The sequence below is a fragment of the Meleagris gallopavo genome, chromosome 3 (genome assembly GCF_905368555.1).
Source record: "Meleagris gallopavo chromosome 3, MGAL_WU_HG_1.1, whole genome shotgun sequence".
NCBI lineage: Eukaryota > Metazoa > Chordata > Aves > Galliformes > Phasianidae > Meleagris > Meleagris gallopavo.
The window spans coordinates 70,326,417-70,346,839 of record NC_139406.1 but is presented as its reverse complement, the minus strand read 5'-3'; the positions used below and the strand labels follow the sequence as shown (position 1 = coordinate 70,346,839).

The 20,423-nt window shown below is 38.7% G+C and overlaps 1 protein-coding gene across 5 annotated transcripts in view; it reads left to right on the top strand.

Annotated features, from left to right (window-relative positions):
* The window catches only part of RUNX1T1 (RUNX1 partner transcriptional co-repressor 1), a 109,467-nt gene that overhangs the window by 85,574 nt on the left and 3,470 nt on the right, over positions 1 to 20,423 (top strand). For all 5 annotated transcript variants that reach the window (XM_085221401.1, XM_085221405.1, XM_085221402.1 and 2 more), the window contains 3 exons: positions 5,045 to 5,113; positions 10,977 to 11,167; positions 19,788 to 20,423. The exon at positions 19,788 to 20,423 is cut by the window's right edge and continues 3,470 nt beyond it. In XM_085221401.1, the coding sequence (XP_085077527.1) occupies positions 5,045 to 5,113; positions 10,977 to 11,167; positions 19,788 to 20,063 (536 nt within the window). In that variant the 3' untranslated portion in view covers positions 20,064 to 20,423. The remainder of the gene's footprint in view (positions 1 to 5,044; positions 5,114 to 10,976; positions 11,168 to 19,787) is intronic.

Genomic DNA, 20,423 nt, shown 5'->3' with positions numbered 1-20,423 from the left:
AACTGTGATGGTCCATGAAGTAAATAATACATCATCTGACTCTTCCATTTCTGCTGAAGCATTTCAGTACTGCATACTGCAAGAGGACTGAATCACTTTCGTCCTAATAGTGAATAATTACACATATCAGACAACGTATACTGAAATACACACAGTAGGATAAATTAAAAATGAGGGTTCTTCAACATTATGGGTTATGAACAAGATCTGTAACCTTACTGAGTGCAGCTGTAGCTCTAGATAGGTGGTATAGGCCCACATCAGAAGATTTGCAGCAGAGTTTATATTTTGTTGAATTTATTGGAATGGTAATCTCACAATTTTTTTCTGTTTTATTTGAAATCTCTGACTTAAGAGTGCCAATATGTGCAAGGTTTGCCCCCAGGAAGCTACAATTCTCAAGTATATGAATTTGTCAAAAGTACATAGGTTAGCCATTTCTTAATACACTTTTCATAGTTAATCCTTTCCGAGTTTGTTTATATTTTATCAAATGTTGCTTACCCTAGTACTTCCAGTGTTAGCTAGGGCATTCCTGCTGATATTTGTCTGTTCGTATAAAATCTTTTCATTTGCCCTTTGCAGATAATCAGCATTGCTGCGATACGCGTCATATTCTCAACATGAGCTAACAGAGATGCTGTCAGTATCACAGTAACATTTATGATTTATAATTCTAGAATATAAAACCTCTGTAATACTGGTCATGGATGTTATTAAATATTGCTCTTAATCCACAAGCTGCACAGGAAGTTTAGGCTAGATTGTGGCAGCGTGAATTGCAGGCTGCTGGCTAGGGCTGTGGCCACAGAAACCAGCAGCATTTGTATTTTCAGTATTCAGTTCTGACTGCTTTGGGCAACTTTTATCTCTTCTTTATACTGCCCTTGTCACTGTTGTGCTCTGCAAAACAACTCACAGGTGGCATGGAAGAGGAAAGTATGTACTGCTGCTAGTTGCTGGAAATTGCATCTTGGTTGAGGATAGAGGAGGAGATGATACAGCAATGCACTACTGGTGTCGTTTTCCTTTTCTTAGTCTTTTAAAATGAGAGCAAAACTATATTTTTAATGTAATTTCATGAGTGTTCAAGGAGTGTTACAATAGCCACAAAAATGTATTAGAGAGCAGAGAAGGAAAGATGTACACAAATACTTGAAACTTATGTCCTCCATCAAAGTTAGCAAAGTTATCTCACTTAGTATTACACTTCTTCAGATTTATACCTCAGCTTCTGAGCTTGATGCATAAAAACAAAAGGCGGTGAATATTTAATATTTATTGCTCTGAGGAGTTTTTTCTTTGTTACCTGTGTCCCACCAACTCTGTTATATTTATTGTAGGGTAGAATGAAGTAAAACTTCCATATATAATACATATAGATACAAATAAATCTCTGTATTTTTCATATGTTAATCATTCCGTGTTTCTGACTTAAAAGGTCCTCAAATGATCAGCTGTTCATCTCTATTTCTTACTGTTTTGTGATTATAAGCTTGGATGTCATTATCTAGTGACAAAAACTTCCATTATTTTATATTTTCAACTCATCTTCTATTCCATCTTTCCAGGCATGGATTAGATTTTTTTGAACACAAATTTCCTTTTAAGTATTTCTATTCTGTTTTCCTGGGTTTGGTTCTTATAATGTGAAAGTTCATCTTTTTTTGGTTCTAGCTTTTTTTCTGCTTTGCTTCCCAGACCCATTTTTATTTCTGCTCTTAAAACTCTTCTCATTTCCCTCTTTCACGACTTGTAGTACCAATTATCTTTATCTTAAAACCACCAAAAGTAAGTAGCCTATAAGAAATTCCTACTTGCTGAACACCAGAAACACGGTCAATCACTTCACAGTTGATGATTCATGTGGACATAACATTCTTAGAATTAATGCACCGTAGTTGGAATGGAATCTGGCACCATACTTGACTGTAGGATTTGTGTGTGTGTGTGAATGTTTTCTTATTTCTTTTAAAAATCCAGAATACACTAAAGACATTTTACAAAATATGTCCTTGCCTACTATGCAGTAGTGTATGAGTGCTAAAATGGAGAGAAAATTTTGTATCTTGTCTTCATCTTTTTTCTTATGTGCCAGTTCAGCAACTTTTTTCCTCAAAGATATATTTGACATTAAAATTAAAAAAAAAAAAAAAAAATCCAAAATCACTTTAGATTTCAAAGTCTCTTATTTTAATTCATTTAAACTCTTAGTAGGCGAGTACTGGCTATGCTTACTTATATGTACTTTTTATATTCCTTGCTGGACTGTGTCTGTGCTTGATTGTGTTACTTTTGTTTGGAATTTGCTAGACTTCTAAAACTGTTTTGTTTTTTTACTAAGTTTAGTGTTTCTTAACCTGAAGCACACCTTAGCTTAAAATATATACATATATACATATATAAAGCTTACATCCTCTGGTCACATCCTGTAGTTTTACCCACAGAAGAAAATTGTTTCATGGACTCATCACCACTGACTAAACAATAGTCATGTTAATAATATTTGTCTTGCTTGGAAAATATGTATTTTATTATCTTCATAAGTGCTTCTTGTCTTTTCTTGTGTGCCATTCCAAATGATGGGAAAGTCTCTCACAAGCTCTTGATTTAATTCTTCTTGCAGAGGATCTCATTCCTCATGTAAATAATTTGTGGTTGGAATAAGAGCTTGATTGATGTTTATGTTTTGGAAATTTTAACAATTAGCTGGCAATCTGGTCATTTATGTCATTGGATTCCAATTTTGGAAAGTCATATGTACTGAAAAATCAGCTCCACATCTCTTCATTGCGAGGGTAAGTCTAGGTTGGATATGGGGAAAAACTTCTTTACAGAAAGGGTTGTTAAGCACTGGAATAGGCTCCCCAGGGAGGTGGTTGAGTCACCATCTCTGGATGTGTTTAAAAGCCATTTGGATGTGGTGCTCAGGACATGATCTAGCGGAGGGATGTTAGAGTTAGGGTACTATGGTTAGATTGTGGTTGGACTCGATGATCTTTAAGATCTTTCCCAACCTGAAATAGAATCTATGATTCTATGATTTTTAATACTGTGGTGGTGGAGGGCTTAAATAAGGCTGTGATTCCCCCTCAATGGTTAGTACCTTAAATCACAGACAGGAAAATTCAGCACAAAATACATGATGCGAACACAACAACCTTTTGTTTTGCCACATTTGGACTCTGGCTGTGTGTTTAATGCAGGATAGCAAATGAGAATGTTTTCATTTTTTCACCTTCAGTTTTCCTGAGCTTTCTTCTGCCCTCTCTGTCCCTGGCTGAACTGGTACTGTTCCCATAAGCCTTAACACCTCCAAAGGACAGGAGAAGTGTACACAATTGTATTTGTAGTCTCAAGTATCATATGGGCCAACTGATACCAATTATTTGCACATTTCCAGCATTGGGGCTGACGTCCTCTACCACGTCAATTAAACCAACGTACATAGTTAGCTATTCTTGCACACAACTTTAAGTACACCTCCCCCACCCCCCATATTGTTTCATGTTTGAGAGGTGTGAAATTCTGTCCATAAAAATTCATTTTTAGAGATAAACAGAAGAGCTGGGGAAATCCGCTCAGCTGCCTGTCAGATGGGAAGCTGCAGTCTGCCCAGTCGGTGTCTGCAGATTCCTGTGCTGGAAACTGTGTCTGTGGAGCAGCAGGCAGGGAGCGGGATTCCCTGCTGCCTGCCTGCTGAACCTGCCCTATCACTCCCATCTCTGGTAGCCAGCCGCAGGATCAAACATCGGCCTCTAAATGTGTTTTTTCAAGTTTCTGTAGCCTACTGTATATAAACAGTACTGCATGTCTATATAGAGGGATATAAAACCCAATTTGCTAAACCCAGTGGTTAACCGTTATCATCAAAGGACTAATTTCTGACAAGATATCTTGGGATGAATTTAATATACTAAAATGAATATATTCAGTAAAAATTAAAAAGAATTGCGTGTGCATTTTTGTCCCAATTCAAACTCAGACATTATAAAGGATGCTTAATTTCAGACAAAATCTCTTCAAAGATGCAAAACCTTTCTGATGTAAAAAAACTTATTTTACTGCGACAATTGAGTTCTATCGCACAGGCAATAATATGCGTTGTAAATATAAATATCTTTAGAAACATTTCTCCCACGTTACTTCAAAATACAGTTGATCATTTTTTTAAATTATATTTGAAAGCATATTTGAAAAGAGCAGCTTTCATCTGCTGTGGATCTGTGTGCTGAATTTCAGGCCAGAGTGAGGGTTTTTTTCTGCCTTGTCTGATCCTGTGGCTTTGAAGTTGGTGTGGACGGGATCTTGCTGATTTCAGAGTTCTTAGGCTCAGGCACAGAGGTTAAACCCTTGGAAGAAAGAGAGGAGGGGGGCAAAAACTGTCAAAATGTGATGGAAATATGTGGGTGAGTTCTGTGCTCCCGTGAGGCTGCTTGGTGGATGCATGTGGGAGCTTAACCTAGAGTTAAAGGCTCTGTTTTTCAAACTTGTACGGCTGCAGTTCCCCACGCGGGTCAGGGACAGGAAAGCATAGCTCTGAGCATAAAGAAACACCCCTCCTTTCTCTGCACATCACTCATTGATGGTGGGATTGACATCTCGCTTTTTATCTTAGCCGTCAGCAGCCGGCCTGTGTGTGCAGAGCCAGAAGTGCCAAGCACAGGCTGCTTGCGCTTTCTTCTTTCTTTTCTACGCGTAATTACAAAGGATGAAGCATGTCACCTCTCAGTCAGTCTCTCAAAGCCAGCTTTAAAAGCTGTCATACAGGGATGACTTGAAACTGCAGGATAAAAATAAAGCCAACAAGTCTCAGCTTGGCTTAAGATGAGACACTGGAGCCCTAAACATCAATCCAGTCTGTGTGGCATTCCTGAGTGACTGTCGCAGTGTTCTGCTTATTCCGCATAAAGAAAAACTCCATGCAGTTTTTCCTGAGCAACAGGGAATGGGAAAAGGTGTTTCTTGGAGTCTGGTTCGATCCCCATGTGTTGCTTACCATGCTCTTTCTTTTCCCCCCCCCTTCTCCTCTCTCCTCCTGTAGAATCGCATCGGGAATTCCTTCACAGGCCTGCATCTGGATACGTGCCAGAGGAGATCTGGAAGAAAGCTGGTAAGAACTGTTTAAAAACAAGAGCTTGGTATTCTGGCAGCTGTGTGCAGTTGTTAACACACTGATGTGAGGAATAAAAAAAAAAGGGCTTACTAGTAACAAGAAGAAATTGTATTTAATAATCTTAAACTGGAACCGATCAGAACATGAAATAATCTTCATAATGGAAGCATCTGCTGCTGTATTTAAGGGACTATTGGTGCTTCCATCGTGGACTCCTATTTTCAAGAATTATAAAGGTTTCAGGCTAAAACCTGATATGCTAAAGTTTCACCATGACAACAATTAAAAAAAAAATAAATTGTGACTTTTCTCTCCCTCCCTCCTCTCCCCCCCCCCCCCAGTTTTAGGGTTCTTACCTATTTAACGTGAGAATTCCATACAGAGTATATTTCCAAAGGAGCTGTAGTGTAGCTGTTCTTTTAGTAAGATTTTGTGACCATTAACCCTAAGTGAAGCCTGGGCTCATACTCCTGCTAGATGTTCAAAGAGTCAAGCAAGATTGTCTCCATAACTACTCCCAGTGGTTACATGGACATTCATGTCTTCCTTGTGGTTGAAAGCAACATGGGTAGATGTGGCTGTGCAGAATTTGATTCAACACTCAGAAATTCTGCCTGAGCTGAGGAGTCTCCTGGCAAGGATCCTGCTAGGCTACTAAAGAGAAGCCTTTACTTTCTCACCATCACTATGAGAGTATCTTTGTTTTCAGAGAGGCCAAGAGTTAGTTGAACCAGAACTAGGTAGTTGAGCGTCTACTCTCACTTATGCTTACACACACACACACACACACACTGAGAAAGATAGCTTTTGAACACCTCTACAACCATGTACTGGAACTTTCTGCACAGCAGTTAATGATTAAATGGCAAATCAAACACCCTTTAATTGCTTGGTGCATTTTAGACATGATACAGGACACACATGTACGAATGTTTTGCTGGCATATTGTTGCATCAGACAAGAGGTTGCGTTGTTAATATAATGCAGATTCATCACTAACAGTTAACATTTGTCAGTATGTTAATTAGTACTTTTGGAAACATTGCTGTTTCTCTGAAAAATAACTAAGTATTTACAACTTTTTCTTTTGTCCAAGCATTATATAGCTTTGTAACTTAATTCTGTTTTATGGCCCAGAATATTTTTCGTAGTTTGTTTTGCTATGTTCATGTTAACATCTTAACTGAAAAATAAGGAAAAAATATGCAGTTCCAGGAATCCTCATGGAGAAGCATTATTCATTGGAAATTCAGGAATTTGTTTTTTCTTGAAATAACTGGGTTTTAATGTTACTTAGCGTTTCAGGTTATTTTTGACTCCTAGTTGCAGTACCGTAGAAGAAATTTCTTCATAAGCTAGCAGTAGAAGTTTAATGGAGGCTTTTGGCCTGACATGGAAAATTGGATGTGCATTCATGTTGTGTTTATCCAGAGATAGTATTTTAAAGGAGCTGTGATGTGTCATCTTGTGAATATTTGTATCATCAGTTATTTTAAAACAAAGTTTCTTTGGTCCTATTTCTGGACACCATTTTCATGCTGTTGTGGCTTTCAGTCAGATTCCCTTTAGTAAGTATGTCTGTGAACTGGAGAATAAAAGAAGTCTGACCTGATATTTATATACATCTGTATATGTATCCATCTACATGGTTCTACGTATACATCTATCAGTAACATATCAGAAAGCATACTGCTTTCAGTAAATCACTGGCATTCATTTTTAAAAGACTTGAAGTTGGAGGTTCAGAATTAGTTCAAGGAAGTAAAAGCACAATTCAGGTCTGTGGGCTGAGTCTCTATTGCCATTTGAGGTGCTGTGCAGTTTCCTGGCATGGCTGCTACTGCTCCAGAAGTCTGCAAATCTCTCATGAGTCATTGCTGCAAGTTCAGTGTGGATATCTTGGTGTCTCAAATGACCATAAAGATCAAAGTGTAGACAGCTGAGTTAAGTGCAAATGTCTGAATAGGAAGCTGAGTCCATTGAATTGAAAGAGTTTGGCATAAAAACAGTTAATAAGCAACCCTCAAAAAACAGCAAATCATGTGAAAAATGGATTCACATTAAACTTTTAGAGACTGATTCATTAAATATACTAAGTGAAACACGTACTTCTGTGATGTTGGAACAAGTACGTAGTATCTAACACCTTGTAAATTAAAGGCATATGAACCGAATTCAGTTTCGTCAGTGGAAAATTGTCAGTGTCCTGATTAATGACACTGAATAATAGTTATTCAGATGAAGAGTTCAAGACAAGTTCTCCGTGCCCTTAGTAGTCAAGAGTAAGGCAGGCATGTGAAAAGGATGAGTCAGATCACAGATTAGATTATTTGCCCTCTGGAAATGTTTCTCTTTGTCAGATACTGAGGTGTCTCCACCTCAGACCTTTGTGGGTTGCTGTTTTAGCTTCTTGTGGTGTGAGACTGTCTTCCAGCCATCCACCATCACACATAAGGACCTACTGCTAGTCAGAGTCCACAGGGGAAGCGCTGGAATTAGCAAACAGGCGTGGAGTGACCATACTCTCTCATACAAAGACAATAAAGAACATTTTTCAGGGTATTTCTGAGAAAGAAATAATGCATTTTGTGATATGAAGGAGAGAGAACTCATGATACCAACTCCCAGTGGCCTTCTTTAGTCTGCTCACCCACAGAAGGAGATGATGCAAATGTCATGGTTGACATAGTACCTCATCCCTGTCCATCACTTTCCCTTTTCTCATGATGTAGATCTAGTGTGCCCATGATACAAGAGAAGTGACTGGGAACTTACTGGTGAGTCATGTAGAGTTACATGCAGCAGTGAATGATGAGTTGAGTGCTTCTCCTCAGTGAACGTCTAGGACCTCTGATCATGTTGAGTAACATCTATTCCACATAAGCTATCTGCTCCCTGAAGCTTCTTTCATAAGTTAGCGTTATTCACAGTGAAAGATTTTAGTTGCATTCTGGAAATACCTAGAGAAATTATACCAAGACTGCTTAGCACAACCTAGAAAACGAAAGATGCACTTAAGCGCATCTTAGATGTTTGATTTTAAAATTTTTTGATTCCTGTTTTCAGATGTTAGAATCTAATAATTCTTCCTTTCTCTGGAAAAGTGGCAGTATTCTGTGAAGCTTTCATTCTTGGTCTTCTCTCTGACTATTGTCAAGGGTCAGTCTCACTATTGTCCTTATCTGAAGCTATGAAGCCTGTGTTCTCTGCCTATGAAATATCTGTAGGTACTGGAAACTTTCAAGGAGATGTGAGAAAATGGATGATGGGAAATTTTGTCTATTTATATTGAAATGATGTGACCAAAAAGCACGAGGCTTCAACTCTTTGCTTTCACTTTCAGGTCTTTCATTACACGAATTCTGCTGTCAAAAGTAATGGAAATACCAATCCATAGTTTGTACTGTAGCATAAAGTATAATTCCTTTTCCTTTGGGATATGGCCTCATAAATACTCCATACACTCAAAAGCATTACAAAAGAAGTAAAAATACAAGGTTCAATTTGTATATCTGGGCTGAAGAAACGTAGCTAGGTAGGATTAAAACTGTAACATTAGAAGTCTTTGTAAAATGTTGGGGTACTTTGCTTCCAGTTTAAAACAGTTGTTCAAACAAGCATTTCTAAGCACTGCAAACATCTCAGCGTAAGACTAAGCTTATATCATATATTGAAAGTGCATAATGCCTTACAAAGCTAATTTCTCTTCCATAGTAAATACCAGCAAGAATACAGATTTTCTCAAAGAAATTTGCTTTGTTAATAACTGCAGTTCATAGACGCAAAACGTCTGTATTTAAGTTGCCTCATTTTTATGGAAATGGTAATAAAATTGCATCTGTATTTTTGCCTGTGTATATTTCTTTTCTCACAATCAGTGAATGTTTGCAGTTGGTAATAAATATTCAAGCACCTTGCAAATGTCCTACCAATTCCCTTTGCTGATCTGTGCGTGCCTGTGGGACTAGAATAGGAATGCATAATTTAAATATAAATTGCCTGATTTGCATAGACAATTAGTCTAGCTGCAGCTTTGATCGTAAGCAAAAATTATTGTCCTGTATTGCCACTTAGATAGAATTTTAATTCACCTTGAATATTCAAAGTAAATTAAGCCTTGGCTGTGTGGTTGAAGGATATGATTTTTTCCTCTCCTGAGGCTTTCCCCTAAACAACATTTATGGTAGGGTAATATAAGGGCATATTTTCAGCCTCATAAAAATAGAGGCATAAGTTTTATCTCTTAATCTCCCACTCCCCACCCCAAAAAATCAGATGACACATATCTCACTGCCATACACGCACCAAATAATTGAATGCTTCTTTCATTTTAATTAATGCAACTTTAGCGGGTGCATGGATTGAAAATAAGTCTCTTTTGCAGTTGTACTTTGTGTTATTGTTGAAAATGGAGACTTTGTATTGCAGCTTTTTTGAAATAACAAATACAGAGAGGTACGAGGCATCAAAACTCAGGACAGCTACTGACTTAGTGCCTGTATGTAAGAGTTAGGTGTATGTACATGCGTGAGCACCCAAATACATGTGATGCAGCCCTCAACTCAAATCCATAACACAGTTGTAGTACTTAAATTTTAATCTATGGTAAAACATTTTTATTAGAAATCTATGTTTTTAATTAAACAGAACATTTAATTAAGGTGGTTTTTAAGTGGATGAAACAATTAAGTGCAAACACTTGAATGAAACATGTCATAATTACTTTTAATAGAGTGTTAATTGGTACTAGGTTTGCCAAGTTAATAATTACTGCTTATTAAATTTTCAATTAATCATTGTCATTTTGCTTTGAATAAAGATGAAAATTAGATAAACTAATTCAGGAGGAGGATGGTTTCCTTGTTAATTAGAGCAGTTAATTAGAAAAAAAAAAGAAATTACTTGTTTTAGTTGTCAATTAAAAGACTGTTCATTAGTAAAATCTTTGCACTCTTCCTTCATCAAAATCCAAATAATTAATTTGTGACAATGCATGTTTTCTGGAATAAAAGATATGACACTAGTAGATACTGAAGAAACAGCTCATAGTGACTTAGTTATTTTACAAAAACATGAAGCTTTGGATGTAATGAAGCAGTCTGTCCCTGCTCAGGGTTAATTGTGCACTGGAGTCGTGTTGGCTTTAGGGCAATCAGGGCCTAGCAGCATTGGGAAATGGTCTTTGCAGTGCAAATGTTGGTCTGCAGAAGTGTGCGGAAGAGATCAGTAGATCAAAAGATTGTTATTAATCAAATTTTAATTTTGGCTTTTAAAAGTACATGTCCAGGAAAAATATATTAAACCAAGAATTTTAAATTTTCTAATAAACTCTTGAGCGTTGCATGTATTTATTCTTTAAGTGAAAAAAGAAAAAATGTTAATGATCTAATCCTGTAGTAATTTTCAGAGCTAAGTGATACAATTCTGAAAATGTCATATTATTTCTTTTGTAATAATTCTTGTCAAACATTTTTTTAGATCTGGTATACTGCAAAAGCAATGTTGGCTGGTCAGCCCTGCCTGTGGGAGGGGGGATGGAACTTGATCCTTGAGGTCCTTTCCAACCCAAGCCATTCTATGATTCAATTTTCTGAAGAAAATGTTCCAGAAGATTACAGAAATAATGCCCCAGAGACCTGGAAAGTCTGTACCTTACAAAATGTTAATAAAATTATCAAGAACCGTGAATTTTAGAGGCTTGTGAGAGCTTTGGTGGTGGAGAAGTAAACCAGGTTCACCTTCACCCTACTCAACACGAAGACATAATGCAGCAGACTAGCTGCTGCACCTCATGATTTAGTCCTGCACAGCCCTGTACTAAACATCCCGTGTTGACAAGGATTTCTTCCTTCATTTACAGAGGAAGCTGTCAATGAAGTAAAACGTCAGGCAATGGCAGAGTTGCAGAAGGCAGTGTCAGAGGCTGAGCGGAAAGCTCATGACATGATCACTTCCGAGAGAGCCAAGATGGAGCGCACCGTTGCCGAAGCTAAGCGCCAGGCTGCAGAGGATGCACTAGCTGTTATCAATCAGCAGGAGGATTCAAGCGAGGTAAGTAAGATCTTTGCTGGATGACCACCTCTCTAAATGCTTTTGCCAGCTAGCAGCCTCGTGCTAGGAGGTTGCTTTTGTCAGGACTTGAACCTGCTTTGCCTCCTCTGATGAAAAATTACTAACAGCTGCTCTCTGGAAAGGCAGAGAACAAGTCTTTGTCTTCCATTCTCTCAAGTATTTTAATGTCTTTGAGTTCAAAGAATTGCAAACCATTGTGATGCCAGTGGAAAATAGGATCTGTACAGTAACCTGGAGCAGGAATCAGGATGACATGTGGCTGCAAACCTTAGGTGTATTTGAGCTAGCTGTAATCCAGCTGGCACAGACAATTCATGTGGCATCAGGATTCAGTTCCCGCTGTTAATTATTTGCTCATTTGCTTTGGGCATGTATTACAGGCAGATGCTGAACCCCAAATTTTCTTGGTAATGTCTGCTCAAAATAGCTAGTGGACTTGGGCTGCAGCGTCACCTTTTAACTATTTAGCGTTAGATATTGTGCACCTTTCTCCTCTAATTTAGCTTTTCACTACCTTTATTTTAAAGCTCTTCAAAGTGCTGATATGGAGTAGATAACAAGATGGTTTGGTGGGAAACGTTTCACACTGAAATCTAACATATGCAAAGAAATAGTAATTTAAGAGATTAGAGCAAGGTGGTTGTAGAACAAGGTGGTTAAAAACTCGTCAGGGGAGGGCAATGCCTACAGAAGCTATTTGCAAAAGATGATGGTTCCTGTAGGACAGCATGTGAATGTGGATTTACAAGTGTTTCCTTAATTTGATTGTGTTAATTTGACTGCAGGATATAGAGAGTTGAGAAGTGGACAAACAGCAGCACCAATAGCAGGAAGCTGAGAGCAGAAGACCAGGGTGTGTTTTACCAATGCTGCAGAATTTTATGTCTATTGCAGATGAGAATAAATAATTTCTTAAGTTCAAACTGCCCTTAAAAATAGACATGACAGAAATTACATCAGTAAAATGTTACTTCTATGCAATCATCAAATGAAAGAACGTTACTTTTAACTATTTATTGTTCTTGTACTAGATTCTTGGCTGTAGTGAAGCTACAGTTGGAAAAAAAATAGATAGCAGTACCCACTGTGTCAAAGCACTTTTCTTGGACTGCATGGACAACACTGTAGAAGAGTCACTTAAGTTGAAAGAGGCAGATGAGGTAGCTGCAGCATGCTGAGAAAACTGGCAGAAGTCATGAGCAGATAAGCCAGTGGCATGCTGCAGTACGCATCCATAATTTGTGAAGCGTAAGATTTTAATTCATACCAGGCTTCTCTGGAGATGAAAGACCATTGTGGGATCACTGAATGCCCAAAGTTCTCCTTAATGTGTAGCAGATGAATAACAAGGAGACAAAAGGAATTGATTTTCAGCATATGAAAGTTTGTCAGGAAGAAAGGGACCAGGAGAAGTGTATGTACCCTTTAAAGCACTAACTGTTCCATTGCAGATTAAATGAGACATAAATTCAGTTTATTGGCATTTTGTCTCTAAGATATTCAACGACATTTTTCCTACACTGTGTTCATTGAAAGGGCATTTGTCTGACTTAGCATCATTAAAGACCTGTCATTTTACATGCATATGCATACAAGAGATTCCCATTATCAAAACCAAGATTCCAAAGGTAAATGCCTAAAAGGAAATTGCAAATTAAATCTGTTTAGTGAACTGATGTGGTGTAGGGAAGACAGATGAAGACCTTATGTGCCAGTACATACAGCCCATTCTTCCACGAGTAAACACACACCCAGACTGGAGAGTTTGTGTGCTGTGATTTGCTCCTGATCAGTTGTACCTCTGGAGAAAGCTGTGTGACAACAGACATCTTTACATAAGCAAGAATTGTTTATGAAGTTGCTCGCTTCTTGAAACTAGAACTTAAAAAGGGGCAAATAATTCTTACAATTTCTCTCTAATGAAACCTGGCTCAGAGGGTTACAAATGTTCTCAGGACTGTTTATATTCAGGGAAGATAGAAGCCTTCTGGACCTAGACCAATCTACGTAATTAGGACCTCTTTCAAGTGAGGTCTGGTGGCCTCATCCTGCAGCTTTCACCCCTGTGGTCACGAGCAGCACATCAGTATGGTTGTTTTGAGATGCCAAATGCAAGTTTTAATAGATCTCAGTACATGTTTACAGACGCTTGGTTAATTTTAAGGCAGATGACAGTTGTACTTACTTGACAGCTAATAGCTAGATGTGCCTGGTCAGTTTTTATTTGTCCGTTTTCAGCCTCCAGTTACACTTAGGACACTGCTTCCTACAACTACCTGTTACTTTTGGCTAACTTTTTTTCTGGATAACATGTCTAAAAATGGACCAGCCTTTTCCTTCATCTTTCAGGACAGGAGATTTTTCTGCCAGCATTTCAGAATTATTCCTTTGGAGTTGAGACTTTCTGTTCAATGAGGTTGAGGAGTAAAACTTCATGTTTGCTTTGCTCTTCAGTATCTTTCGATCTCTTTGTGAATCTCTCTCCTCATTTGTCTAGGTTGGAAATCTCTATAAAGTTTTCTCTTTGCAACACTGTTTACAACTTTCAGCAGTATACTGTAAGTATGTATTTCAAGGGCTATCTCTAGTTTCAGATATGAGGGTGCTGTAGCAGCAGCTACTGAGCTCAGAGGAAGACAAAGCATTGCTCCTCATTTCTTATCCTTGCCTGGGATATTACAGCAAAGTCAACAAGAGAGCTCAATATAGGCTGCTATATAACGTCTATGCAGCTCCTGACAGCATATTTCTCCCACGGGTGTCATTTGTTCTTTTGGCTGTGGAAACTGTGGAAGGAGACGGGAATTTGGCACCACATTTCTAATGTTTCTGATATAAATTTCATCTGCTACAGCCACTCCCTGTCTGTTCTCAAGATTTCTCCTTTAGAGCTTCATTTGTTATTTGGTAAAATGCAACCTGGACCTAGCTGAGGCTTCCTGGAGCTGCTTTGCTCTGAGGATTTTGTGGCATGATATCTCTTGCTGTCTTCTCTAGAGCCTGAAGCCATATCTAGGACTAAGACTAGATTTTTTTAATGATTGCTGTGTTAAGATAATACGTAGTGTCCTCATGCAATAACTTTTAGAGAACTCACATAGAAAAGTATGTATGTATATATTTGGAACCTGAAAAAGTGACCTCCACAACTGCAAGAGAACAGGGACATTCATGTGTTGGGCAGACCAGAGCTAAGTAAAGGGCACTGAGGGCAGTGAGAGGACCAAAAAAAAAGAGGTGCAATTTTGGGGAGCATCTTGAATTTTAAGAAGCACTCTGCAATATGTTGAGCATCGCCGCATTACATAGTAAAGTTTTCACTTCTGACCCAATAATTCCTTTCTGAATTATTGTCCTTTGCTTATGTTAGATTTCAATATGATTTAACTGCCCTCAGTATCTATTTTTTTCAAGATTTTCCAAGATTTTCTCAGCATAAGCTTTTGTGACTGACAAGGACATTGTCATTATTTTCTGTTATCATAATGAGATTGGTTGAAGACCAGTGAGCAAAGCACACTGCGACCAGAAAGCAAAACGACAAGAGAAGACCTACCTGTCAGCATGATCGTTCCTGAACCGCAAATTATTTATTTACCAGTTCCTTACAGTTGTTTGACAAAAGATGACCCATTCATCAGGAGTTGACTTGGCTGAGTACAGAAACATGTGTGAGCAGCCTACTCTTTAATGACTGCGGTACTTGCTTTGGCTGCAATCTACTGTTGTGCAAATCAATTTTAATGGTAAGAGTGAGCAGCTTAGCAAGGAGACTGTCTGCACAAATTGTAGGAAGGAGGAATTAAAACATCTGTCTTTCTGCTCTGGTATAAAATGCCACAGAAAGATCTGACAGTCAGTGTTCTTCCTCACTTTTAGCAGGGTGGGGGCTGGGGATGGTGAAGAAGCACAAATGTTTTGGTTCTCTCCTGAAAGCAGATGCTGACATGTGATCAGATAAAGCAGTATGTAACTGGTCCAACACTGCTTTTATGAGATGTGAAGTGTTAAGGCTTGTTTATATTGCAGCAGCTTATGTTGTATGTGAACATCACGCTTACCTGACATTTTGAAAGCAGCTGGGCTCAATCTCTGCTGACCAATCCATTGAGACCAGGACTGTGCCAGCAAACCTGACTCTGAGCATCAGATGCTGTGATGCAGGCGAGCCCAATTTGTTAGGCTGGTGTTGAATTTGTACATGTCAGCTAATGTTTAATTTTTTTTTGGCTGGACAACTCTTAGAAAGCAGCACTTTGTCCTCTGCAGTGGTGAGTGGTACAGAGGCACCAGAGCCATGTGTTCAGCACAGGATCAGACAGTTTGTGATGTGAGCTCTGGCAGAGCCCCAGGCTGCTAAGCTAAGCCTGGCCAGCCAGCTTGCATGTTTCTTCAGCGTGACTTTCTGCACTTCTGTATTCAGGATGTAGCTTCTCTGTGCTAGCTTGTATGAACACAGGTATACATTGCAGAGTTAACAGTGGTTTGGCCTTGAATGTTTGTTGATAGGTGTGACTTTATGAGAAACATTTAACAACTTCAATCTTTGTGAGGAGAACTGCATTTAGAAGCACTGTGGGAATTTCCAAAGAACCAGTGTATTTTTTTTCCTTCTAATGGGTCTTTGACAGAATTTTCAAAATCTTCTCCTTTGTGGTTGTGATTGTCTTTTTTTTTTTTTTTTTTTCTTTTTCTTTTTGACGTGGGGCCATGGAGTAAGTGATGATTACAAACTTGTTAAAAATGCATTTTTTTCATAGCCAACCATGCTTCCTATCCTGGTAAATTGGGGAAGTTTGTCAGAGGTGATATAACAGTATTTGATACTGCATTATGGCCTTTCAGAGTTCATAGTATCGTTGACGTGTAAAGATCCACTTGTTTTTTTTTTTTTTTTTTTTTGTTTTCCCTCTTCAAGCCAACTTACACCGAGTCTCAGCTGGAGGTGTCAGAGGAAGGCAAACACTCAATTGTGATTAAATATTTCAAAAATGAAAGTGATGGGATGGGCAAAGTTATTTAGAAACGTGTATCCTGGTATTGGAGAACGCAGAAATGGAGACCTTTTGTTCTGAGAATGTTCATGATGGCATACAGAAGTTTCTGAATTCTGCTGTTTAAAGATGGAAGCTTAAGTGGATGAAAATTAAGAGTCTGACCTAAGATAAGGCTTTGACCTATGACTGATGTTCCTTGTTGGTTGAAAGAAGAGGATGAAATATGATCAGTGGCATAGATTTTGAGTGAGATTCCCATCTGTTGTAATTTACCCAATTTCATTGAATTAATGCATTTTCAAGGTAGTGAGGTTAAATTGAATTATGTAGTCTGAGAATCTTGCCTTTTGTATAACCTCACTCTTTCCCAGGAAAATCAATGCAGAATAAAACTGTAATCCAGTCCTGCTCATAGTTTTAACTACATCTGGAACTCTGTAAAGCACAAGCTGGAAGTACAGTATAGTAGGTGTCTCCCTAAAGACAGAAAATAGACCAGGAGAGGCTTTGGGAGATCCCCTACCCTGTTTCCCAATGCATGATCAAATCAAGCTGTGATATTCCTGCAATATACCTGCTTTGCCTATGTTTTAGCGATGGAGATTCTCCAGTTGTCTCTAGACAATTTATTCCGATCTTTAAAAAGATTTTTTGTAACATCTTTTTCCAGTTTTTCCTACAGCTGTTTCATTTCATTATTTTTCCTGTTAATTCATGGTTATTGCCAGTCTCGCTGCAGTAGCCTCTGAGATGTTTGGATGCTGCTTTACCTCTCAGGCTGTCAACTCTGTTGGAGTCTATTTGGTCTTTCCTCATAGCTTGTGTTCAATCTCTGATAATTCTCACAGCCTTTCTTCGTATCTTATTTGCCTTATTTCATTTTCTATATTTGAAGTGCGTCATCCCAGCATAGATGGTACTCCAGGCTTTCAGTGCTGGGAGCTAGAGAGTCTTAATTAAGGTATCACACAGTCCATAGTCATATCTTCATATAGTATCCATACCTTCTGTACGGTACTTGTCACCTTGTCATCAATTGACATTGTTGTCCCATGTTATCCAAGATACTGTCCATGCAGTTCAGCTTCCATTTGGCTGATACAGAAATACCTGCTTAGCCCTATACTGAGCTCTTGAGCTTCCCAGAAGGAAAGATGCTTTGAGCATGGTCAATCCCACAGCGAGCTCATGCTCTGTTCACAGTGTCTGGACAATTAACTTGGGAACATGTGAGAAGCAGTGCATGAAGCACATCATAACAGTAGCCAGCATCCTGAGCCTGGTTTTACTTTGGTAAAGCATGGACTCTGAAGCTTTCTTTCAGCAGTGTGAACAGAAAGCACCATTGCCAGAGCTTTGGTTATTGAGTTCTGTCTCTAGAACCATATTTTGCTGCTTATACAGAGAACGGTGCACCCAGTGGTCACAGCGGTGAGGATTTGGTAGGACTGGGAGTTCTGCATGCCACATCCAGATGCTATTGCACCAGCTCCCTGTGGCACATATGTCTGCTTATGTTAATTTACACCATCATAATTTTAAATGCAATTTTTTTGTGTGTGTGTAAATGTGAGCTATAAAATTTATTTTGAAATTCTTGCATTTTATGTGCTTTTATTCCCACAATTACGTTAAAGACATAATGACCTGTTAAATTATAAATAATATATTCAGTGGACAAAATCACGTAGCTGACAATGTAGGACACATTAAGTAATCATGTAAAGAAGCAGCTTAGGGCTTTGTCACTTCATTAAAATCTGGCACTTATTTATCACTTTTAATGTTCTGTACAGGCTGATAAGTTAACTGAAGACTATTTTAATAAGAAAGTTGAGCCTATGCTGTTAAAATTTAAATGACTGTTTTCTGACTAATATTAATACAGATGTTGTGGTATGAAACCGAAATATCATTTGATGGTTCTAGTCAAGTCTGTGAGATAGTTCGTCTGTGTGGATATGCCTTCCTCAGTAGGGAGGAAAAAGGATAATACCTCAGAAACTGGCTTCTATTAACTAAGTAGACACTAGAGTAGAAAAAAGTTTAACGTTCACATAGCATGCACTTGAGTGCTGCAATCAGATCTGCACAAGGAAGGGTTCCCTGCATCTGAACAGGTGCTGGCTGTCTTCAGCTTTCTTCTATATGAGGAAAAATGCCTTTTTGGAAAAGTCTGCATGGGAAGATTTCGTACACAAACACAATTGGAGCAGAATCACCCTCTGTTTACTGATCACAGTGCAAATATCAGGTTGGCAAAATGAAACTTTCAGAAGTACAATGCAACTTTTGAGAAGTACTGAAATAGCAAAAGGGAGAATCCAAGTATATCCTCAGTTTGTTTCCATTCCAGTCACCAGAAGGAGACCTTGTATCCCTTTGAAAAGCTAATACTACCTTGCCAGGTCATTTTGTGGATGTGTCAATAAGTCTGTGAGTGCATGCACTTGTGTACAGTGTTCTAAATTACCTCCAGTTATTTTTCATTGTGGTGATAAAAGATCTTTTAAGGAAAAGTGTTCAAGAGTAATACAGCTACTCATTTCCAGAGGTGGTAGTGTGGCTTTACCTCTACAGCACTGGACAGAGTTTAAGCAAAATGAACTTGAAACGATGAATACTGAATCAAAACCAGGTGATGCCAGACAAGAAGTCTGAATTCCCGACATTTAAGTACCAGAAACATCTGTTTCTGTGTGTTGGTAATTCCACCTTTTTTTAAAAGTGTTTTGAAAGATGGGAACAATTTTATGAATTAAAAAAAAAACATCCCCAACACATGTATTTGTAATTACCTGGTTTAGTCTGTATGTGTAATCAGTACGAATTGAGAATGCCCTGTACATTTGATTTTAATCTCAAAGAGCAATTGAGAACTGGACAGTTATTCTTCCCCCATATGCCTGTATGTGCCCATGCCAAGAAAACCCTGAAAAACCAAACACAGAAGTCAGAGAGGGGGAGGATGGAACTATCACCTGGATGTTTGCTAAAGAAGCTACTTGACTGTGATTAAAAGTCTAATTTCCTTAAAATATTGTTTTGGATCTAGGTCTTTGTTTGATTCTGAAATCAGGATTTTTTTTTTTAATGTAGTTGAGGAATATCACTTAAAAATTGGCCGTGTTCCAGCATCCAGCTGGCATAGCTATAGACTGTGTGAAAGTGAGTAGCATACATATTCTGTGGTGGCTTCCCCATCCTGCCAAACATTTAGGCTCCAGCTTAACTATTCACTGCCAGGAGTACCGCCGAGTCCAGTGACATTACTCATGATTAAAAGTGAGGTTTTCACAGGGTGACATTTCTTTCCTGTGTGCTAGATCTTTTGCTCCCTTTCTTTCCTTGTGTTGTTCCCTCTCTGCTTCTAGAGGGGAACTTTTGTCATGCGTTTTCCATTATTTGTTTTAATACATGTCAGAGGAGCTGTCTTAAATTTTACTGATTCAGCTACGGCAGCACAAACCTTGGGCCGTTGGTCAGCTTGCAGTTGGCTTGGCAGATGGTTGACTCCCAGCTCATTGTCAGTTTGTTTTCAATAGCAAATTTAGGATGCTAACTAATTTCTTCCATCCCTCCCCCTTCTCTTTTGCTTCTAGAGTTGCTGGAACTGTGGCCGGAAAGCTAGTGAAACCTGCAGTGGTTGCAACACAGCACGATACTGTGGCTCATTTTGCCAGCACAAGGACTGGGAGAAGCACCACCACATCTGTGGACAGACCCTCCAAGCCCAGCAGCAAGGAGAGACACCAGCAGTGAGCTCCTCAGTGACGCCCAGCAGCGGGGCCGGGAGCCCCATCGACACCCCACCAGCAGCCACTCCTAGGTCCACCACCCCAGGAACCCCGTCCACCATAGAGGCAACTCCTCGCTAAAATTGAACTCAAAACTCTGAAAACAAAAACATGACACAAAATGAAACCAATTCCTCATCCTCAGATGCGCAAAGATTTTAACTGAACTGTCATATTTCAATACTTCAATAAGAAAGAACTTACTGTATCTTGAGGTGGTAGAAAATACAGAAGGCCAGTAACGGGTCATAATGACTTATTGTGGATAACAAAGATATCTTTTCTTTAGAAAACTGAAAAGAGAGCAGAGAATATAACACAAAATGATAGATTTGACCTCCTCCCTGTTATTTTCCAGTAGCTGGGATTTTAAACTAGATGACCTCATTAACAGATGCTTTACCAAACAGCAAACCAAGAGATTGCTAATTGCTGTTGAAA